The sequence below is a fragment of the Mauremys mutica genome, chromosome 6, assembly GCF_020497125.1.
Source record: "Mauremys mutica isolate MM-2020 ecotype Southern chromosome 6, ASM2049712v1, whole genome shotgun sequence".
Taxonomy (NCBI): domain Eukaryota; kingdom Metazoa; phylum Chordata; order Testudines; family Geoemydidae; genus Mauremys; species Mauremys mutica.
The window spans coordinates 37,607,523-37,631,400 of NC_059077.1; the positions used below are offsets into that span (position 1 = coordinate 37,607,523).

Sequence of the window (23,878 nt, forward strand, 5' to 3'; positions counted from 1 at the left end):
TTTCTGTTGCCCTTTTCTGATTCTTTTCCAATTCCAATATATCTTTTTTGAGATGGGATGACCACATCTGCACACAGTATTCAAGATGTGGGCATACCATGGATTTATATAGAGGCAATATTCAATTTGTGATCCATTATGACCCTCAGATCTTTCTTTGCAGTACTACCACCAAGCCAGTTATTTCCCATTTTATAGCTGTGCATTTGATTTTTCCTTCCTAAGAGAAGTACTTTGCATGTGTCTATATTGAATTTCATCTTGTTGAATTCAGACCAATTCTCCAATTTGTCATGGTCATTTTGAACTCTAATCCTGTCCTTCAAGATGCTTGCAACCCTTCCCAGCTTGATGTATTCTGCAGATTTTATAAGTGTATTCTCCATTCCATTATCCAAATCATTAATGAAAATATTAAATAGTACTGGACCCAGGACTGTGGGCCCCAACAGATATACCCACCCAGTTTGACAGCAAACTGTTGATAACTACTCTTTATCGTAATTTCATCTAGACCTTATTTCCCTAGTTTGCTTATGAGATTGTCATGTGAGACTTGTCAAAGCCTTACTAAACTCAAGATATATCACATCTACTGCTTCCTCTCCATCCAGTAGTCCAGCAAACCTGTAAAAGAAGAAAATTAGGTTGGTTTGGCATGATTTGTTCTTGACAAATCCATGCCGGCTATCATTCCAGTGCTTACTAATTTGTTCCAGTATCTTTCCAGGGGTCGAAGTTAGGCTGACCGTAATTCCCTGGATCCTCTTTGTTCCCCCCCGGATAATTGCTAATTGCTTCAGCTGGTTCCTTAAGTACCGTTGGATGAATTTCATCAGGACCTGCTGCCTTGAATATATCTAACTTATCTAAATATTCTTTAAACTGTTCTTCCCCTACTTTGGCTTGCATTCCTTCCCCCTACTTGTTAATATTAATATCTGGTCACCATTAACCATTTTAGTGAAGACTGAAACAAAACAAGCATTAAACACCTCAGCATTCTTAATGTTATCAGTTATTAGCCTCCTTCCCTGCTAAGTAGAGCACCTACACTTTCCTTAGTATTTCTGTTGCTCATAATGTGTTTAAAGAACCTCTTATTGTCTTTTATGTCTCTTGTTAGGTGTAACTCCATTTGTGCCTCAGGCCTGGTATACACTAGCAATTTATGTTGGTATAACTAGGTTGCTCAGCGGTGTGGAAAATCCACATGCTTATACTGACTTAATTCCCGGTTTAGACAGCACTATGTCAATGGGAGGTTTTCCCATTGACATAGCCACTACCTCTCAGGGCAGTGAATTACCTGCGCCAATGGGAGAAGCTTTCCCGTTGGTGTAGGTAGCATCTTCACTGAAGTGCTGCTGCAGCCTGTTAAGTATAGACAAGTTCTCAGCCTTTCTGATTTTGTTCCTACATGCTTGTGTTATTCTTGTATATTCTGTGATAGACTCAGGCCAGTTGGGTACAGCAGAATAGCTGAAGGCAGATATACTGGCCACTGGATTAACAGTTTTCTGTTCCCTGACTGACCAGAGCAGGGGCTGTTCCAGGCTAATGAGAACACCTGACTCTAATTAACCTGTAAAGAGTCAGGTGAGGCCATTCAGTTAATGTGACCACCTGACTCTAATTAAGGCCCTGCTGTTACTATAAAAAGGGCTCACTCCAGTCAGGCAGAGGAGCCAGGGAGCCAGAGGAGAGGAAGTGCGGCTGAAGGGCTACGTGGAGGGTCACAGTGAGCCACTGAGGCTAAGCATAAACCGCCTAGAAGCGCAGGACCCACAGGAGCAAGGTCAGAGCTCTGCCACAATTCCTCTTTAGCATTTTTTCACTTTTTGTAGGATTTTTCTGGTCTTTTTTTTTTGTGTGCTTCAGGATGTCATGGCTCTCAGATGAAATTTAAAACTCAATCCATTACACAATAAATACTTAGACCAAGATTTTCAGAAACAAGTGCATAAAGTTAGGCTCCTAAGCCCTTATTTAGATGCCTTAAAAGGTCACTTGAGTTTCCAAAGTGCTGAGGAGTAGCTCCCATTGGATTTAAGAGTTTAACTTTAGTCACCCTTTGTTTAAAAATCTTGACCTGTAATATGCTAGTATATTTTTCTTCAGTAAAGATGTAAAGGAGTGGCATAAATAGAATTAAAGATACTTTGTGCAAAATAAGCATCTGGTTATCAAGAAGTGTGTTGATAGATATCAGTAGATTTACTGTCGAGTTCTGTGCTTGCTTTGATTAATGACTACATATGAAAATGTTGCCTATAAATTGCATTGCAGTGCTATTAAATTTTGTACTTAACAATGTTCAATGTACAAGCACTTGCCCTTCTTTCCTCTGATTCCTAACCCACCAGCAATCCTTCAAGCACCTGTACCTCCAAACCCATTTGTTGTTTCCTCTTGTAATTTTTCCCAAGAAGTGCTGATTGCCCTTCTAGATATCAAACATTCCTGCTAGCAGACTTGACTTCCATTCTTAGCTGCAATTTTACAGCTCAGAGAAATAACCATTTTTAGTTGCCTAGCCTCTCCCATGTTGCATAGGGACTTTTGTAAGTGGCTTATACATAGGTCTACTCTACTGAGTAATACCAACGCATGATTAAAAGCAATCAGCTAGTTTCATGATTTTCTTTACATTGTGATTCATACAGTCATATTTTTGCATTATTTGAATGTCTTTTAAGACTGATTATTAGCTTTTTAACATTTAATGGTTCCCTAAAGAGAAAAAAGAAAACTAAGTAGAAGTATGTTCTATTCAGTCTGTATTTAATTTGATTTTTAAATCATATGGATCTAAAATGTCATTTTAAAATTTAATTAGAATTCAATCTGAATACACTACACTGATCTGCTCTAAACGTAAGTCTGTTCTGGCTCCTTCTCACATCTCATCTCCATGTCAAGATGTTATCATTTCAGGGATGGTGAGTGAAAGGGAGAGATCTATATTATCTAGATTTGGATTTTAAAGCATTCAGCATTGCCCTTAAGTCTTGAAGATGTAGCAAAAGAACATGTCTTTTAACACATTTGATGTGAAGAATAGGCTTCCCTCATGCATCTGAAATTGCTTCAAAGAAAAACAAACACAAGACCCCATTTCTGCAAAAGGACTGGTCTTGGAGTGGGTGTGTGCCCACCAGGGGCACCAAAGTTTTAAAAAGAATGGTGTGAAAAAAAAGTCTTCCATGCATAGATTGTCTGTTTCTTTCTATTCTTACCTCTTTTCAGTTCACTGTTTACACAATATGGAAGGCTTAGATCATTCTCCAAGCCAGGTAAACACAGCCCTGAGTGAATGAAACAAGGCAGAGAAATCTTGGCAGCAGGGCTGGAGGGATCTGGGGTTGCAATTTTACCTACTTATGGGTATTGAACCTAATTTACTAACGGTATGTCTACACTGGCAGAGTTACAGAGCCGCTCAGAGAGCATTGAAGGGAAACCGCTGTTGTGTGTTCACACTGTCAGCTGCCAACGCAATAGCATGTTCACACTTGCGGTATGTGGAGCAGTGCACTCTGGGCAGCTGTCCCATAGAGCATCTCAATGGGATAGCTCAGTGGTTTGAGCATTGGCCTGCTAAACCCAGGGTTGTGAATTCAATCCTTGAGGGGGCCATTTAGGGATTTAGTTGGGGATTGGTCCTGCTTTGAGCAGGGGGTTGGACTAGATGACCTTCTGAGGTCCCTTCCAACCCTAATAATCTATGATTCTATGATGATATTCTGATGCACAATTCACCATACTCAGCACTAAAATCTGTGAGTTATCTATGCCATGGGAGTGGTGTTTGGGGTGATCAGATTACATAAATCAGCACAGGCAGATCTCTGGTCTTTATTTCAACACCCTTGGAGCCACCTGTGGCTAGTCATTCAAGTGTAGCCATTGTAGACACTTGCAAGAACAAAGATCAATAGGCACCTGGATCAAGAGAGCCTTTTGAGTAAGATTGCTGTTTAGTTGCATCATATTTTTGATTTGTTGAAAGATGTGTAAATAACTCATCCTCCGCTTCCCCCTCCCTGACGTGGTCAAAGAGAGTACATTTTGCTCAAGGATCTTTCTAATGGTTTCACACCTCCACACAAGAGCGTAGTGATTAAAGAGAAGCTATAGTTTAGGGTGAAGACAAACTGAACCCAGAGGTTCAGTGCTGATCTTTTGTCAAACAATTCGCCAATGTACGACTGTTACCTTACCTGCCCAGCCTATGTGGCCAAAGGGCAGTTTGAGTTGTAGGCTTATACTTTACAAAGGTGTGTATGAAGTGGGAGTCACAGTGGTGAGGGCTGCTGTCTCAGGAATGGATTCTTAGAGAGAAGATTGGCTGCTAATATCTGGAGTAGACTCAGAAAAAGGTTGAGGACCTTTTGTTTGCTTGAGGACATCTATGGAAATCAGGAGGAGGCTGCATTACACAGGCAACAGCCCCTACATAAAAATTATATCATAGTGACTCAATAAAATAGCAGACTGAAATGTGTGCACTTTATTTTAAAGCTGCAATTATTCCTGATCCAAAGCTTAGTTAAAATAAATATGAAAATCAATATGAATTACTTCTAGGTTTGATTGTTTATGTAGTCTAAAGATCATAAAAGGCCAAGGATTGGGAGAAAATGAAGGCCAGGTGATAACTCTGAATTGCAAAAGATAAGTGTGTCTCTTACGCATGACTTAATTGAAGATGTTGCATAATAGAGCTGCTGTTTTAGTGAAGCTTTTTATTGAAACTTTTCATTGAAACTTTTCACCACATTTTTACCTTTTGTTTGTTTTTCCTCTTTGTTCCTTTTTTCTTCAAATTGTGTCTCATACAAATCTGTTGGCAATCAGTACTTGAAGCCTCTATAATAACTCTAGAATGTCTCCATCACTGAAATATGCAAGGCAGTTACCTGAAGCTCAGTACATTTGCTCAGTATTCTTTCTTGACTTGACAGCTAGCTCTGAAGCCCAGTTTGGAAGAGCGGTCCTGCAATCTTTGTTTTACTAGTTCTACTCAGATCTGCTTTGTATAAGGTGTTTATCATTGCTTCTTAATCTATATATACTTTTTGAAGGAGAGAGGGAGCTTACTTACCAGTAACTGTAGTTCAAGAAGACTGCATGTGTAGATCCCACCCTCTTCATTCATTTTTTTGGTGATTCTTAAATGGATTCCTGAATAAGTTGAAGGAACGGAGTGGCAATTGAAACTGTTGTTTCTCACTTTTGTGGGGTGCTCTTACGGTGCGTGTGTTACTCCTGGGAGAATTCTGCGCCAAAAAATTAAAAATTCTGCACACAATATTTGAAAATTGTATTTGTCAAAATAACACAATATAATCATGCCAATTTCAGTTATTTTGGTAATTTATTTCAAAATATCTGTCAGCAAGTTATGTCTAACAATACAGACCAAAACAACAACAAAAATTCTGGTAATTTTTTATTTTTATTTTTTACAAATAGATTCCTTACTAGGCATATTAATACAGAACTCTGAGTAATTCTTTTAACTTACAATACAGAACTGTATTTCCGGCACCTGTCAGAAACAGTGCAAAGGCTTGGAGGAGCCAGGGTTAACGTGGGGGCTGAGGGAGAGGGAAGGAGCCTAGGACTGAATCTGGAGGGTGTTGGGTGTGGGTGGTAGGGTTTGGGGTTTTTTTGTTTGTTTTTTTTTTTTTGGAGGGGTGGGGAAGATTCCTAAGTAGTTGGGAAGCCTCCCCTGATGCAGAACCTGGCTGACCCCAACCCTCTTCCATATAGTCAGGCATATTTGCCCCTGCCCCGTAGCCCCCAACCCCATGGGTCTCTGCATCCCCCTTTCCTGTCCCCAGGCTCAATGCGCTCACCCCACAAGCTCCTGAGCCCATGCCTCAGTCCCCTCCTCTAGCCATTCTGAACCCCAGTCTGTGACGCCCCAGCAGCCCTGTGTGCCCCATTCTGTCCTAATCTGGCTATGTGGGCAGGGTGCTGTGATGAACTTCTACTCCTGGGGGAATTCTGCAGCACTGGGCATAGCTTTTTGCCCCATAGAAAATACATTCTGCCCCGGAAGTGCCACAGTTCTCCCTTTTGCCCACTGGGGGTTGTTCTGACATCCCCGTGGCCTCGTGGGCAAAAGGCGGAACTGCAGCACTTTTTAGGCAAAATGTATTTAATGCAGGAAAATACAAAATTATGCGGGACAGAGGAATTCTGCACGTCTGCAGATGCGCACAATTCCCCCAGTAGTAGTGTTTGTGTGGTCTCAATGGGCACTAAGTATTGAAGTGCCACACAGATTCCAATTGTGCATATCCACAAAGGCAATCATTTTACTGGTAAATAAACTTATTTTCCTTTGTGAAAAATATTACACTAAAAGGGTAATAATTGATCACACATCTGCCTTTTCCCCCTCAGTTGATGTATTGTAATGCTTGTAGTAATATTTCACTCAAAAATAGAATGGGATATTAGAGACCAGACTTACTTCCCCTCAATTAATGGGTATATACCATTTGTTGTCAAGGTGGCTTTTCCCAAAGTTTTGGTTGTAGAAAGTTTGTCAGCCGTGTATTGGGAGTATGAATCCAGCCGTATAGATCTGTAATTACTGACTTATTTGGAAAAAAATGCCCCACCAGGTAAGTAATTCTCTGATATAACAAAACAATAAGAGGAAAATAAAGCAAACAAATATCACACAAAAGTAAATATGACTAATTGTTTAAAAAGTTAGGTGTTTTAGTTAAACCTTTGTAAAAATAGTTTGTTGGCAAAGAGACTGAATCATCTGACACTTATTTTTGCAGAGCTAAGTTCAGAAAACCTCAGAACCTGCTTTAAGATCATCAATGCTTATATTTTTTTATCATCATCTGAATTTCTACAGGTATGTGGGGAAATGAAGTTACTATTTTGTGAAGCTTTGTGTTCACCATTTACTTTTCATTGTTGGTAGTGTATTGTGCCAAAAGACACTCTTCTCCTTTTTCCTGTATCAAAATATTATTTTCCTGTAATAACTGATTCATTGTACATTGTGGGCTTTCAGTAAAATAATGTAGTTGAAGGGAACAATAGTTTGAAATTTTTAATAAAAATAAATAATAATAATGTTTATATTATACTAGTGCCCACAGGGACCAAGTGAGTTCTGAAAAACATTGTGCTAGGTACTGTACACCTACATAGGAAGTGATAATCCCTTCTCCAAATGAGTTTACAGTTTAATTAGGCAAGACAAACTAAGGAAGGAAGTTGCTAGTATTCTTATTTTATAGATGGGGAACTGAGACACAGAGATTAAGGGTCAGATTTTTGAAGGTATTGAAATCAATGGGCGCTAAGTGCCTAAATACTTTTAAAAATCTGGGCCTAAATGACTTGCCCAAAGTGTCTGAGGAATTCTGTGGCTGAGGTGGGAATTGAACCCAGATCATCTGATTTTAAGCGCAGTGACTTAACCATAAAATGATCCTAGTCAATCTCTTTTTCTGTTGTGCCTCTCTTCCTATTCCATTTTGGTTGTAACTCAAAGGTTGAATGCCCCTTTCGTTACATGTCTTTTACACTCATATTTAAAACAAGTTTGTTTTTTAATTTATATATGGATTGTCAGGAATAGCCTGTGTGATGCGCAGGTGTGCAGAAGTAGAATTAATTTATACAGAATCAACTAGAGTTTACTAGATTTATTTTAATAAAACTGACTGCATTACATTTGTTTTCTAGTCAACCATCCTATGTCACTTGTAACTGGTTATTGCTTGAGTAGTGTAGAATCCCCCATTCCACTGTAATTGAGCTGTCGCCTGTTAGACTATTTTTAACTGTGAGAGAAGGAAATTAGACCTGTTTGTTAGACCATCCCCAAGTCTCTCTGTTTTTACACGAAGAACGATGTAAATTACAAAAGCTGGTGTAGAGAAAAGTTGGGCTTTGTGCATCGTTTTATCTAAATTTATTCATGTATTTTGATAAAGCTTAATTTGAACCTTAATTTGCTCATTACACAGCTATTACTAAAATAAGGTGTATATTGATCCTATAATTTTAATTTCTTTAATAAGCAGAAAAGTCAAATGTAAAGTGAAAATTATTGGAGACTAAACTATGTTCCATATAAAACTCCACAGAGTTCAATTTAGATGGATTTTACTCCCAATCATCTGAATTAAAATGTAATCTTACTTAAATTTTAAATGGAGAAATTTACGATTATATACATATTTTTTAAATTGTTGAATCATAGTCTCTCAGGATTATAACATTTAAAGGGGCAGTGGTTTTCATTGAAAATGTACATCAAAATTACCACCTCCCCCAAATTTGGCTGTAGAATTAATATTTTTTGTGACTTGATTTCCATGATAATGTTTAGTAAAGCAAGTGTTTAACAGGAAATGCAATTATTGAAGTAATTCTTACTTTCTGGACAGTTCTAAGTCATTCTTTGATTAACATTATTTTTAAGTGTAGAATTCAAATTTTTTTAGATATTGTACAGGACAGGATTCTCGCAAAAGAGAGTAGCGGTGAAAATCTGTTGAATACACTTTTAAGGAAGAAAGATATTATGCACTGCTTCGGTTAAGAAACATTTGAGTGTCCTCAAGATTCTTTTGAAAATTATATCAGAAATGGTGTCACTGGAAGAATATTTTATTCCTACGCAGGTTTTGCTAATGTATAGTTAAGGTTACTAACTGCACTTCTTAGTACAATAACTAAAATTCTAGGAAATCATCAGTTAAACCAACAGTTTCATCCCATCCAGCCTCATTTCACATGCTCTCCCATCCAAACATCATAACACCAAAATACACACTCCTCAGTCCTTCCACGGATGACTTTCTTTTGATTCCATAATATAACCAACCACAGTGCACATGTGCTTCCTTATAATCACAATCAAATGCATAACTTTAACTCTGATTTTTCAGCTAAATTAAGATGTTACATGTAGAATTATGTGCATCGTTAAATTTTATGTATTTGTAAATGAATAAGTATGAAGTTAGAGTTAAGACTGTGTTTGCAGAAGTCCTGAGTATCTGCACTTCCCAGTTGAAATTGAGTTCTCAGCATTTTTAAAGATCAAGTTTTCTCAAGTTGGGTAGCCAAAAATGAAACATCCGAAACTTTGGTACTATTTTAATATAGATATATATTTTTAATTATACAATATTTGTGAAAGGTAAATAAATAAGGGGGCTTTGCCGGGCCCCAGCTGAAGGGAGAAAAAAGAGACATAGTACTGAGAATTAGGTAATCTACAGAACAGAAGAAAATATAAATAGGGTGACTGATGGAATGGGAATTGAGATTGAAAGAATGGAATAGTATAGGAGTCAAAGGGACTGCAGAGTCCAGAGGAAAAGGGATGCTGAATTGGACGGGAGGAGAGAGAGCTGTAGAGGAAAAAGTCAGAAGTTAAAACAGAAGAAACAATAAGCAGAAAAAACTGGAAAGAAAATCCTCAGAGATAGAAGGAGAAAATGAAAGGACAAAGATGGAGAAAACAACAAACAAATAAAGACACAACTTTGATTACTTAAAAATGCATATTGTTTTCCACTCTTTGGCTTTATGTTCAATTCCAGCCAAATAATTCAGAACTGCTCTATTCTACACTATCTGAAGATTCCAACTGGAAGTAAAAGATTTCAGGTTTATCAATCTGCCTTTTCCAGGTATTAGTCCAGATTCTAAGCTTTGGTACACTGCTAATACCAATCAAATGAGAATGACAGAATCTTGTATACTTAAGAATTTTAATAGAGTTGCATGTAGTCCACCCACACTACTGTGGAGTGGACCATTGTTCCTCACTAGTGAGGGAATGAAAGGGCCTTTAAACCAGAGGAATTTTTTAATTCCTACCTCAGAAAGAGCAAACTACCAAGAACTTTCAGACAAGCTGTGGTCAGCCATCAGCCTGTCATGGGGGTCCACTCACCACTAGGGCGCCTCCTTCTGGCCACTCTGGGCATTAAGTCCTTCCAGGTGCTGTGCCTTCCTCTATCAGTCTCTCAACCCACCTCTGCAACTCCAGGTGCTCTTTCTTCATGACTTGGTTCTTGGGCCAGGTCACTATGGTCCTCCCCTTCTGGAGTAACAGAGTATTTCAGGGCAAACCATCCCAGGCAGTCTATTCTCCACTGCCTTGCCTGTGCCACATCCCCAGTGGCTGGTAGGGGAATCTGGGTCCACCCTTTACTCCAGGGTCCAGATCAGGGGTCCTCTCTTCAGCAGCCAAGGTTTTATTCCTTGCTGCTTTGCCTCTGAGTCATTCCTCCTTTCTGGCTCTCTTCCCTTTCTGGGTTTGCCAGCCCAAACTCCCTTCTCCCAGGGAGTGACTGCAGACTACTTCAGCTCTCAGCTACTGGGCATTATACAGGCTCCACTTGTTTCTGTCCAGATGAACCTCATCTAATTAATTCCTGCTCCCTGGCTTCTCCTTCAGGTGCATCTGGGGAATTAATTGCCCCATCCACCTTAATCCCCCCTGGGCATGGTGGAGGGCAACACCCCATCACACTGCCCTGGAAATCAATTGTGGACACTGTGCCTCTTGCCTCTCTTTTCTGGAGAAGATCATTGAGAAGGTGGTTTTAGGTCAACTCCAACATATGGCACTTGTAGATTCTTTGGACTTCATCCACTCAGATATGACCACCCTATGGCACAGAAAGAGTGCTTATAGTTGTGGCTGACAATCTCAGGGCAACGGACAGAGGCCAGGCTGCCACAGTGGTCTGTGGTCATAGGATATTGCTGACATGACTACAAGACCTTTTAGAGACAATTGAATCAAAATAAAATAGTTCCACTTGTTTCTTTCAGTACTATCTCTGATACTAGTTTTGGTTGACTGCTGTTCCTTTCTGAAGACTTTCATTCATAGATTCCAGGATTAATCTGATCACCTCTTCTGTTCAGTGATAGACATGTTTATATATGAGACAGTATGGTTTAGAATGTTTTCAGCAGCTTTTGAAAAAACTTATCTTGCTCCTATTAGCCTATGGACTAGATCTATAGGCCAGCATGAAAAATACCTGTATTGCCACATCTCCTGTAATTTAAAGGAATAAAACAATTCTGAATTTTTGTACTGTATTTAATTGAAGTATATTGCAAAATCAACTTCATATTTTTCTGCTTTTCTGATTTTCAGTTTTCCTCATTTATTATTACTGTAATCAGGCAGTAGATGGTCCCCAAGTGCAAGAAGCCAAGTCCTGGAGGCTCAATGGCTTAAGGCAGTGGTTTTCAACTTTTTTTTCATGCGTGGCCCCTAAAATTTTTTTAATGGAGGTGCGGACTCCTTTGGAAACCTGAGACACGGACCACAAGTTGAAAACCACTGCTCTATGGTAACAACAACCTTTCGCGAACCCCAGGTTGAAAACCACTGATTTTGGGGGTCAAGAAGTCAGAGGATTCCAGGATAGTTGGGAGGAGCCGGGGGAGCGGTGGTGTGGAGGGCACCACCTTGGCAGGACTGTGTGGGTGGGGGCCTCAAAGAAAGGAAGAAGGACTGTGTTGCCCTGGGTGCAGGTGAGCATAAACCTGGGGAAAACGGACTTGTGATGGACACTGTTAGACTGGGACTGGTGGTGAACACTTTGAACACAGATTAACAAATTAAATAACCGTAGAGATTTATTTAACAGAGCAGTTTATTTTTTGCCTTATGGCCTGGATCACAGACATTCACTTGCGTCACTGCAGGATAAACCCCACAATCCAACCTCTGTCACCAATTTGTTTTACACACGCACCCCCCCTCCCCCTTCTATATGGGCACAGGTGCTGGTAGATGTCCTAAGGCACCTTTTTCCAGTTTGGGATGAGCATAAACCCTGTTTGTTTATGTTCACCTGAAAGCCCCTGATACAAAGACCCAATTGCACACACAGGTGTTCTGAGGCCATTTATATAAAAGAATACGGTATTAGGAAACTGGTACAGACCAATGGGCCAAATGGGATAGAGGACTGAGGAGAATTCAACAGCAACAGTGAAATATTTTTTTAAAAAGCACAATCCATTCTCCCGCCTCTAGAAGTATCCAACCCCACCACCCACCTAAGGCCTCTAATCCCACCAGTGGTGCATATAGAACTGAGATGCAATAGCCTAGTGAGGTAACTGCTCAGCCACTCCACCTTCACCTTCCCTTGAGACACACCCACACTTCACCTTCCCTTGGGGGACACACACACACCAAGCCTAAGTCCAAAGTGCTTACCACCAGTCCGAGTCTAGCGGTGGCCATCACAGTCCTGTATCCTGGGCTCACCCACATCCAGGACAACACAGTCCTCCTTCCTTTCCACCAAGGTCCTGCCCCCCTTGGCTCCTCCCAACCGTCCTGGAATCCTCTGGCTTCTTGCCCCTCTAGATCATTGATCTTCGTAGACTTGGCTTCTCACAGTTAACATGCCATCTGCTGGCTTATTACATTATCCTGGATATTTGCTTGAAAACACAATCTTTGTTTCTCGGTTTATCAGTTCCTGATACTTACTACTGCGGATTTTAAATCACCCCTCACTCTAGTATCTGGAGGGCAGATTCTGTCACTCTTATACACAGTAAGTAGTATCTTATTCACCTAGTAGTTCCATTGATTTGGGCTACTGTCTGAGCAATGTACTGCCTACTCTGTGAGCAGAGGTGACAGAATCAGGCCCTTGGTGGCATTTTTTTCTCTTTTTTTACAGAAATCATTACAGACTTTAAGGCAGAAGGAACCATTATGATCTACGACAGGCATTTTTGAAAATTTTAAGCTTTTAGATGTGAGAGAACCATAAGGCTTCTGCTACACCAGCCGATCAGCCAAAGAGCCCCCTTCATTCCCTCCAAGCTCATGAGGAAGATGAGTGCTACTGAGAAGGGGTGGAAAAACAGAGGGGGGCAATGATGGGGCCAAGGATTTTCATTCCCCTGCTGTCCTAGACAAAGAATCTCCACCTCTGAAGATTCAAGGGCAAGACATTTGGAGTTTTCTACTTCAGTTTCCAGCCATTGGGTTTTTTTGTGTCTGTTTACCAGATTAAAGAATCATCTGGTACCAGATGTCTTCTCCTTGTATAGGTATTTGTAATCGAGTCACCTTTCAACTTTTTTTTTTTTAATAAGCTAAAATAGTTTAAGCTTGTTTAGTCTGATGGTAAAGAATATTTTCCAGACCGTAAATCATTCTTGTGGTGCTGTTCAGAGGCCGCTCCAATTTTCAACTTGCTTTTTAAAGTGTGGACACCAGAAATAAGCACAACATTCCAGTAGTGATCTCACCAATACCAAACACAGAGGCAAAATTACCTCCCTGATCTTCAGTATTCCTGTTTATACAGATCAAGAAATATCCACAAGTAAGGTATAGCCTTTCTTCACTGCCTCACTGTGATTAAATCATAATGCTGTGTGGAGAAGTTAATTGTAATATTATAGAAGTTTTGATAGTTTTTTGGATTACATATAAATAGCAACTCATTAGTTTCGAAAAAACAAAGATCCTGCTCTCATGGAAGTATTGCTAGCAATTTAAAAAAATGCACATAAGAGAAGAGTGAGATACAAAAAATGTGATTCGAATTGATGAAATAATCACAATTCTCAGCAATTTTTAAAACATTTTCTAACATGCTAGCTGGTCATTTTGGATTTTTGTGGATGTACAGTAGATTATAACTTTTCAATAACTACCATTTTCCTACAAATATAAAGGTTAAATGTCATGCAATTTAAATGTACGTCTTGCTGCAGCTTATGACAGAATTAGTTCTTTGAGTTTCACTAGGAATTGCAGTTGTAAATAAAATTGATTACAGATTTCATAATATGTCATTGTTTAAGGGTTTTTTTTGCTCTTCATATAATGCAAATAACAAATGTTTAATTTTGGTTTTCATTTAATTTCAGGTGTATTCAGGTGACCTATGCCGATCGTTTTGTGAGCTCTTAAAGGATATAACTACTGAAGGTCAAGTTCAAGTGCTGAAGGTAGTGTATATTGTCATTTTTGGTCGTCCACTTAAAGTGAGTAAAGAAATCAGTAACTTATTACAAAGAGCAGGCCTTTGTAACATGTTTAGGATAGCATTTAGCTCTTACAATCACCTTAATGCACAAGGGACCTGATAGAAGAAAACCTCTCATTGTTTCAAGTAGTAATTGCTAGTGAAAGCACAGGGTGGTTGGTTGGTTGGTTGATTGGTTTGTTTAACATTTTAACATGCTCACTTGATGAAATAATATTAGCAAATTTAGTTATGAAGTCTTTTGTAATATAGAAACTGAACAGGAAAGATTTGGGATTTTTAGAAGAAACAGTAAGTGAATTTCTGAAACCTGTGATGTGTAACAGAAAAATCTGAAGAAGAGTTCTGTGTAGCTTGAAAGCCTGTCTTTGACCAATAGTAGTTGGACCAATACAATATATTACCTCAAAACCACCTTGTTTCTCTAACAGAAAATTATCAGTCATATAGTGGTAAAGGTATAATGATCAAATATCCTTCTTAGGATTTGACTGATTTTCTGTATGCTATTATTTATGGTGAGCCTGATGCTACTTGTTGGTTAAAGTATTGATTAGAGGATAGAAGTCCTAGAGAGGGAAAGTAAAACAGAGCAGCAGAAAACCCAAGTGTAGTTGTAAAGATCAAGATTTAAATTAATTATTTTCTATTGTGAAGTGTCTTCAGAAGATCCCCACTGTAAGAAGCATACCAAGCTGTATGATCACTGGACCATTTAAAGCAGTTTAGCCATTAACAAGCATGTACTCTTTAATTCAAATATGATTATACAAGGCTTCACTTCTGTAACGAGACTCATTTTTCTTCTTGTCCTCCTTTTTTTGTTGATCGATAGACGCAATCTTGAAATAATATTATTAAGCCACTGACCCATAAAAGCAAGAATGTCATGATGCAACATAGAACTTGCAAAGAAAGTTTGGGTCAATTAATGCAGCTCAGGGTGAGAGGCAAAGGTGGCAGTAAGCCAGGGGTCGGCAACCTTTCAGAAGTGGTGTGCAGAGTCTTCTTTTATTCACTCTAATTTAAGGTTTCGCATGTCAGTAATACATTTTAATGTTTTTAGAAGGTCTCTTTCTATAAGTCTATAATATATAACTAAACTATTGTTGTATGTAAAGCAAATAAGGTTTTTAAAATGTTTAAGAAGCTTCATTTAAAATTAAATTAAAATGCAGAGCCCCCCGGACCGGTTGCCAGGACCCTCGCAGTGTGAGTGCCACTGAAAATCAGCTTGTGTGCCACCTTCGGCACCCGTGCCATAGGTTGCCTACCCCTGGTCTAAGCTATCTTTTCATCTCTCCCAATCCTTGTCCCCTGCTCAGGCCTATCTTGGAGCAGCCTAAAGGCACCAGCTCTAGTGCTCTGGTCATGCTCCTCACATGCCTTTCCCCAGATGTTTCACACACATCTGCCCTTTGCACTGATGGAGCTGGATTAAAATGGTCATGAGATTTTTTTTCCCCAGTCAAGTCACTTAACTCTTCAGACAGCTTGGAGTATGGAACTTAGTGAGGACTTGGCCCAGTGAGTGTAATGTGACCTTAAAATAATTGTATTGGTTTGTTCCATAGCCTAGCAGCAATACTTTTAAACTGTAGAGACAAATTTGTGAGTGGCCAACCATGGTATTGTAAAGCTGTTGTGCTCAGGAAATCTCAGGGACCTAGTTACACTTGCCTTGCATTTGGTTATGATGAGAGAGAACTCATGGAAGCTAGATAGTAGTGCTATTTATATATTGTGGCAGAGCTCTGACCTTGCTCCTGTGGGTCCTGCGCTTCTAGGCGGTTTATGCTTAGCCTCAGTGGCTCACTGTGACCCTCCACGTAGCCCTTCTCTCTCTAGGGCCAGGGTTACAGTCTACTGAGTCCTTTTCATCATAGGCTGCAAGGAGGTTGGTGAGAGAACTCCCAGTCTCTGTTCAGCCTCCTGTCCTGACAGGGACCTCACTTCCCCTTCCAGGAGCTGTTCCTATAGTGGTGGGTTGGGGGGAACCCAGGCCCGCCCTCTACTCTGGGTTCCAGCCCAGGGACCCTAATGGTAGCAGTTGTTGGCAGCCAACCTTTCACTGCCAGAGTTGCTACATTTCCCTGGGCCACTTCCCCACAGCTCTCCTGCTTCTCCCTTCTTCACCCTTACCTTAGGGCTCCTTTAACGATGTTTTAGGGTGTCTTCAGTAACCAGCCCTTCAGCTGCACTTCCGCTCCTCTGCCTGACTGGAGTGAGTCCTTTTTATAGTAACAGCAGGGCCTTAATTAGAGTCAGGTGGTCACATTAACTGAATGGCCTCACCTGACTCTTTACAGGTTAATTAGAGTCAGGTGTTCTCATTAGCCTGGAGCAGCCCCTGCTCTGGTCAGTCAGGGAACAGAAAACTGTTAATCCAGTGGCCAGTATATCTGCCTTCAGCTATTCTGCTGTACCCAACTGGCCTGAGTCTATCACATAATATATTTTTTAAAGTCTACATTAACAATTCACCACACTGGAGCATTCCACATTCAAAGAAAGACCTTGGGGGGTGGGGGGGGTCGGAGAGCATGAGTGTATGTGTGTAGATTCTGTGTTACTTTAGCACCGAGGAGTTCTAGACATAGTTCATAGACACTGTATAAAAACAGAGAAAAAAATTATCTCTGTCCCAAGGAGTTTACAATCCTAAATATAAAACGAGACAACAGATGGATACAGACAGTTGGAGGAGTATAAGAAAACAGTGAGACAATATGGGTCATCATAATTGGCATTTGTCACAACACACCAACATCTTAACCACTGTCAAGTGTTTTGTAGGCACTGTGACAAAGCAGTGTTTTGAGGAGGGATTGGAAGGTGAATAATGAGAGAGCTTTGCAGATGTTTTACAGACAGTGCTTCCCAAGCGTGTGGGGCAGCATGGGAGAAAGCACATGCTTGTTTGAAATTTAATAAATGGGCAAAGAAGGCTGTCATCATAGGCTAATTTAAAGTAAGCTTAGAGATGGTAGGTAAGCTGGAAATTGACTGTAAAGGGCCTTGAAAGTGAATACACTCATCTTATGTTTGATGTACTAGAGAAGGGGGAGACAGTGGAGGGATGCAATGGGGGACGTGACATGGTCAAAGCGACACGGTAGGAGAATGATCGTTGCAGCAGCATTCTGAACGGAGATGAGTGGGGCAAGATTGCATTTGTCAAACCCAGAGATAAGGATGTTCCATTAGTCAAGGCATGAGATGAGAGTTTGGACAAGATTTTTAGCTAGATGGATGGTTAAGAAAGGCAGTATCTTAGAGATATTATGGAGAAAGATTTGGCAAGATTTATACCTTGCCCAGATATGAGGACCTAGAGAAATGTTGGAGTTGAAGAAGATTCCCAGGTTATGGGCCTGATGGTGATGATGTCCATACTGATCAAGAAGGGAGGTAGCAGGGAGGGCTTGAGGAGGATGATTAGGAACTCCATTTTAGCCATGTTGATCTTGAGCTGATAGCTAGACATCCACAAGGAGACGTTAGAGAGAGAAGCTGAGATTTTAGTTTGGACAGAAGATAATGGGTCTGGAGTAGCGATAGATCTGTGAGTCATCAGTAAAGAAGTTGTAGTTGAATTGAGATTTCCCAGAGATAAGGTGTAAAGGGAGAGGAGAAGAGGATTAAGGACAGAGCCCTGTGGAATCCTGACAGAAAGTTAAAGGACAAATGAGGAGGATCCTCTGAACAACACACTGAAGAAGCGATGAGAGAGGTAGGAGGAGTACCAAGAGAGGATGGAGTTATGGAAGTGAAGGGAGGACAAGATTTCGAGAAGAGGAGCGTTGTTGATGGTGTCAAAGGTGACTGACACGTCAAGGAGGATGAGGATGGAGTACTGCTTCTGAGCTTTAGCTAGCAAAGCTCATAAAAGACTTGGCAAGAGCAGTTTCAGTGACATGCAAGAGTCTAGGATAGAATTAGAGGAGAGGGACTCCAGATAGTGATTGTAGATGGTGCATTCAGTGAGCACTGTTTAGAGTGGAAGGATGGTCTTGTGATTTAGGCACTGGACTGCGAGTTGGGTGGTCTGGGTTAATTTCCTGGTGCTGCCACAGATTTCCTATTTAGCTTTGGGCAACTGATTTAATTTCGCAATGCCACAGTTTCCCATCTTTACAAAAGTGGATAATACTCCCTTTCTCCCACCCCCGTTGTCTTGTTTATTTAGATTGTAAACTCTTCTAGATAAGGATTATCTCCTACTTTGCATTTGTACAGTGCCTTGCACAATCTTGGTTAGGGTATTGTGACAAGGTCAGGCCAGATGGCTACAAGAGAGTTGTCGAAGGTAGATACATTAGTTCCAGGTTAAGCAGGTCCCTTTTCCCTGGGTAAGATAACAGGGACTATTCCAGAACACTCAGGAACTTTCTAGAACTAATTAAGGCAGGCAGGCTAATTACGATACCTGTAGCCAATTGGAAAGCTGCTAGAATTAATTAAGGCTAATCAGGATACCTGGTTTAAAAAGGCTCTCACTCCAATTAGTGGTGTGTGCATAAGGAGCTGGGAGTGAGAGGACGTGCTGCTGGAGGACTGAGTACAAGCGTTAACAGACATCAGGAGGAAGGTCCTGTGGTGAGGACAAAGAAGGTGTTGGGAGGAGACCATGGGGAAGTAGCCCAGGGAGTTGTAGCTGTCACGCAGCTGTACCAGGAGGCACTCTAGACAGCTGTAGTCCACAGGGCCCTGGGCTGGAACCCGGGGTAGAGGGCAGGCCCGGGTTCCTCCCAAACCTCCCAACTCCTGATCCAACACAGGAGGTTCCACCAGAGGGGAAGGTCTCTGGGCTGTTTCCTGACCCATATGGTGGGTCAGCAGAAACTGCGGGGATTGTTCTTATTCTTTTTCCCCCTACTAGCCAGTGATGAGGTTATCTGAGTGAACAGCAGATTTGAGCCCCGAAAGTGGCCAAACTGAGGGCTACTGTGAATCTCTGAGGCTAGCAAAATCCGCCAATAAGCATGGGACCCACCAAAGTAGAGGAGGAACTTGATCACAATGTCTATTTGCTACTGTAATATAAGTAACGTTTTTTTGTAAATTGCATTGTTGGGTTCATTCATGTTACTTTTATTTTTTTTTTTAATCTTTTGGGAACTCCAAAGATATTGTGAAAAACAGATCTTGATAAATCCATTTCTGAGATCTAAAAATATAAGTATTGACATTTTAAATATGCCTTTTGAGGAAACTCGGAAGAAAATAGAGATTCATACTGTGCAATTCAGATGTTAGAATAATTATGGTTTATTACTGTCACTGTTTGGAAAAATGATGTATTTTCTAGGAGCTTTAACTGTGTCTCTTAAGTCTTAGTTTGACTTGCATTCAGTTTTATTAATACAACATTATTATTCATATAGTAGAAGTCTGCTATGAACTGATTTCTCATTGTGATATACTAATTATGATAAAAATTGCAGTGTATTTTGCCCCAAGGAAAGACAAGAAAAACATTTTCTGTTTTGAAGTATTCATGATAGAACTTGAAAGTTAACAAGCTCCTTTTTGGTAACAAAATACTACAGAAGCTTTGTTTCCATTCTCACTCCAGTTCCTATCCCCCCCCCCCCCCAAAAAACAACCTATCTATATGGGGAGAAGATTTCCGATTGTAGAGGCCTTTTTTATCTGGCGGACAAAGGCATACTGAGATGCAGTGCCTGGAAGAAGAAGCTGAGCTGTATACAATTTTCTGCATACAGTACTTGTCACTTAATGTACCTAGGCTGGAGGTGTGCAGCCTGTGGTTTGGGGGTCACTTTTGATCCTTGAGATGCTAAATTGTGGCCCTCGAGGGCACTTCTATTCAGAAGAAAAAATTTATTTAATTAATTGAAAATATGTTTCCTGAGCCAGGCCCTGTGATTTTAAAAGTGATGTACTTGAATCAGTCATCTCGCTATTGGGGGTATGTCTACACTGCAATTAAAAACTCGTGGCTGACCCATGCCAACTGACTCAGACTCACAGTGCTTGGGCTAAGGGGGCTGTCTAATTTCAGGGTAGATGTTTGGACTTGGGCTGCAGCCCAAGCTCTGGGACTCTCCCATCTCGCAGGGTCCTAGACCCTGGGCTCCAGCCTGAGCTCAAACATTTATACTGCAATTAAACAGCCCCTTAGCCTGAGCCCCGCAAACCTGACTCAGCTGGCATGGTTCAGCTGTGGGTATCTAATTGCAGTGTAGACGTACCCTGGGAGGAGGTCGTGGACATCGTTTTCCCACCTGCCTCTCATTGCCTTCTTGCAGCCCCAACAACAATTCTGATGGGATCCTATATCTCTTTGAACAGTTCCAGTAGGCAGTTCATTGGCCGCCCTCCATCATTGTTGGGATGTGAGAGACACAGGCGGAACAGATTGCAGCCCAGATGGTTTTTAAATGGCTTCCCTTACTCACGGTAGTGGGGGGGGGAGGAAAAAGAGAAGAAGTTGACAGTCATATCTCAGTCACGGTTCCTAGGTGACTCATGGCTGCAGCACCAGCTGATTATGATCCCCAAGAAATCATATGCCACTTGAGTATAGCCACTAGCCAGAGTGCATTGTACACCAGCCGCTCCATCTCCACATCTTCAGTATGCTTCTGCACATCTCTACATATCCCCTATGATAGATAATGTGGGGAAGGGAGACATCAGAGTCAAATATACTGGCTCTGCACCCTACTGGTGAGACTCACACACTGGGGGAAGTCCCAGCAGAAGATTTGTGGGTGGTTTCTTCTCCCTTTTTGCACCCTGAGAGATGCCAAATGGAGCAGAGTGGCCCAGAGGATCTGTCCCAAAATATTGATTGTAGCCTCTTGACCTTGTGAAATAACATGTTTGGCCCTCAAGCTGAAAAGGTTGGATACCATCTCATGCACCACCTCATTCATTCATTCTTCTTTTTGTGGACAAGTAGAGACAGCTTTAGTCTTCCAACACTTAGCAGTGTGGTATCAATTTATATTCTTTTTTTCAGTATCCCCTCTTAGTCCTCCATCTGGTTGTATCTCTGAAATAAACTTGGAGGAAATTACTTTGTTTTGAAAAATTGCACCAGTATTTTGTATGCAAACATCTGTCTTATACTACCAACATTATAAATTATGCATAATATTTTTAAACACACGCTTTATTTTGTACTTTTTAATTCAGGGGACTTTCTCAGTGTATATTTCAACAACCTAATATACATTAAATCCTGTAAATTACTGACCAGCAAACTGACATGTTAAGGTTTTCTTCCATATCAAAAATTCACATGCCATATTTTCCTCTCAACATTTTAATATTAAGGCAATTTTGGGGCTTAGATGTTGCATTAAAATTTACACTTTAAAGAAAGTAATTTGAATACATTGTTTTTGAATAATCTTGTAAACTAATATATTGAATTTAAATAGGCTGGAGCTTTCCTGGCAAAGTTTTGTTTTCTTAATCTCTACAGTTAGTTTCCATTGGGTGTTTATAATTTGTGTGTAGGGTTAAAAATGCTCTGTGTACTAAGCATTTAGAATCTAAAATAGAGTTATTCTGTGTTTATAGCCACTGAAGTACAAGATGTCCATCTTGAATTAAGATGACCAAATGGTTTGCGTGTACATATGTGGTGTCAACTCATGGAGTATTGGATTACTGTTCTTGAGAATTTGTGATTCTCACTTGGAGACATTCAGAAGAATGAAAGATTTGGAGATGGAAGGGCAAGATTCTTTCCTCCACTCCATCCTGCTATGGTGGTAGAAGAGGAATGTAATCTGTGCAACTGATCATTCTCCCACCACAAGAAGGCCTCCAGCAGATGTAGACCTGGAGTATTAAGCTCCTCTGCAACCTTAATCTCTGTGCACGTGGTATGGGGGAGTCTTGGCTGGATTGTGCTGCACTTTGGGTATCCTCTCTGCTAGATGAACCTTTGGGGGCCCCATTGCCTATTGGCACAAGTTAGAGCAGCCTCTAGAACTTCTCTAAACTGGATTGGGGCTGATCAGAAAGTGAAGGAGTAGTAATTGGCTTTGATGGCCATTCCTCTACCCCCTTTGTGTCCTGAGCTGATCACACACACATCAGAGAATCTGTCTCGAGATATTTAAAGAAGAGGCATTGCTCAAAGCTGTACTATTTTGAGCTGCTACTCTAAAAGTTATGCTTAGAGTAGTAGAAAGAGGCTTAGTTAAGAAAGAAAAGGGATTGGCCATTCCTCACTGAAATTTTTCAACGGGAACTGTGGATTCTTCAAGTTATTGTTCCTATCGGTGCTCTACCGTTGGATATATGCATGCCCTTGTGCTCTTGATCAGAGACTTAAATAAGCAGTGTCTGCAGGTCCACACCTGTTCATTATACAACCTCATGCTCCGGTGAAAGAGCATATAGGGAGAGGTGAACCCACCACCATTTCAGTTCCTTCTCAACTGCTTTTGGCTCCAGATCTGTTCCACATTGCGTTTTGCTGTGATGCTGGGAGTACCTTTCCCAGACCTGAAGAAGAGCTCTGTGTGGCTCAAAAGCTTCTCTCTCTCACCAGGGGAAGTTGGTCCAGAAAAAAGTAACACCTCACCCACCTTGTCTCTCTGTTGCTCTCTGACCTTCAGCCCTTTCCAGCCCTGGCTTCAGAAAGTCAACCAACAAATCCTTTTTGATGCTCTTGATTTCAGTCTTTTCCCAAGAACCGTCTGCAGCTCCCATCTAAGACTTTCCACAGTCCCCTGCTCTCTGACAGCTCTCACTTGTCCTTGACTCCCAAGCAGTTCTCGCTTGCCCTTTTCCTGACTGACTGAGTCTGTGCTGTAAGGAAACTCTTACTCACTAAGGTCTTGTCTACCCTCCAGGGGAAATTCGATCTAAGCTGCGCAATTTGAGTTGCACGAGTAGCGTAACTCAAATCGACGTCACTTAGATCTACTTATCACGAGGCCCACACTACACTATGTCAACGGGAGACGCTCTCCTGTCAACTCCCCCTACTCTTCTCGATCCGGGCGAGTACAGGAGTCTTCAGGAGAATGACCTGCGGGTCTTCACTTGACCTGCTGAATCGACCGCCGATGCATTGATTGCTGCTCGTTCCCCAGTAAGTGTAAACAAGCCCTTAGACTCTTCCTTTCTCAGATTCTCCCTGATCCCATATAGCCCCAGGAGCTGCCCTTCCCTCTTAATAGACCAAACTGGGAACACCTGTTCTCGCACAAGGGAACTGGATCTGCTTTATTGAAAGAGTTCATCCCATGTGATTGGGGTTATACTAAATAAATTGTCACAGATTGCTTGCTAGCTAATATTTTACTTAGCTGTGGAACCTACTTTCCTGTGTCTCCCTTCCACCAAACACTTTTTTACTTTAGTCTTCAAAATTGATTATATGTGGTATTTTTTCCTATTCCAAATGCAAATCAATTAGAAACAGCAAAACATCACAGATCAGTTGCTTACATATGTATTAGTTCAGTTGCACTGTTCAGTTTAGCAGGATATTTATGAATGCAGTTCACAACATTTTAAGGTTTGTACATTTCTGAAGAGTATTGTAAATGTCTAATTTGTATAGTTTATGAAATAGCCCACATTCTGTCACCCAGGCTAATAGACATTAATATGCATAAGTCTTGGAACTTCCATTGTAGTTTTTTCAGTGTAATTCTTTGCTTGTTTTTATGTTTTTGTTTGTTTTGGTTTTTTAGGTTGTGGAAAATGTCCTAAAAGTAAACCCAGCATTGGGGCCTCAAATGTTTCAACTCCTTTTGCCGTCTGTGTTCAGGGGGATTATAGATGGGGAGGTAAGAATTATTTTCTTCAAACTACTCTAGTTTTTC

At 40.8% G+C, this 23,878-nt stretch overlaps 1 protein-coding gene across 3 annotated transcripts in view; it reads left to right on the forward strand.

Moving 5' to 3' along the window:
- IPO11 (importin 11) overlaps positions 1-23,878 on the forward strand; it is a 233,387-nt gene that overhangs the window by 110,138 nt on the left and 99,371 nt on the right. For all 3 annotated transcript variants that reach the window (XM_045020850.1, XM_045020851.1, XM_045020849.1), the window contains exons 24-26: positions 6,810-6,889; positions 13,936-14,016; positions 23,747-23,842. In XM_045020850.1, the coding sequence (XP_044876785.1) occupies positions 6,810-6,889; positions 13,936-14,016; positions 23,747-23,842 (257 nt within the window). The remainder of the gene's footprint in view (positions 1-6,809; positions 6,890-13,935; positions 14,017-23,746; positions 23,843-23,878) is intronic.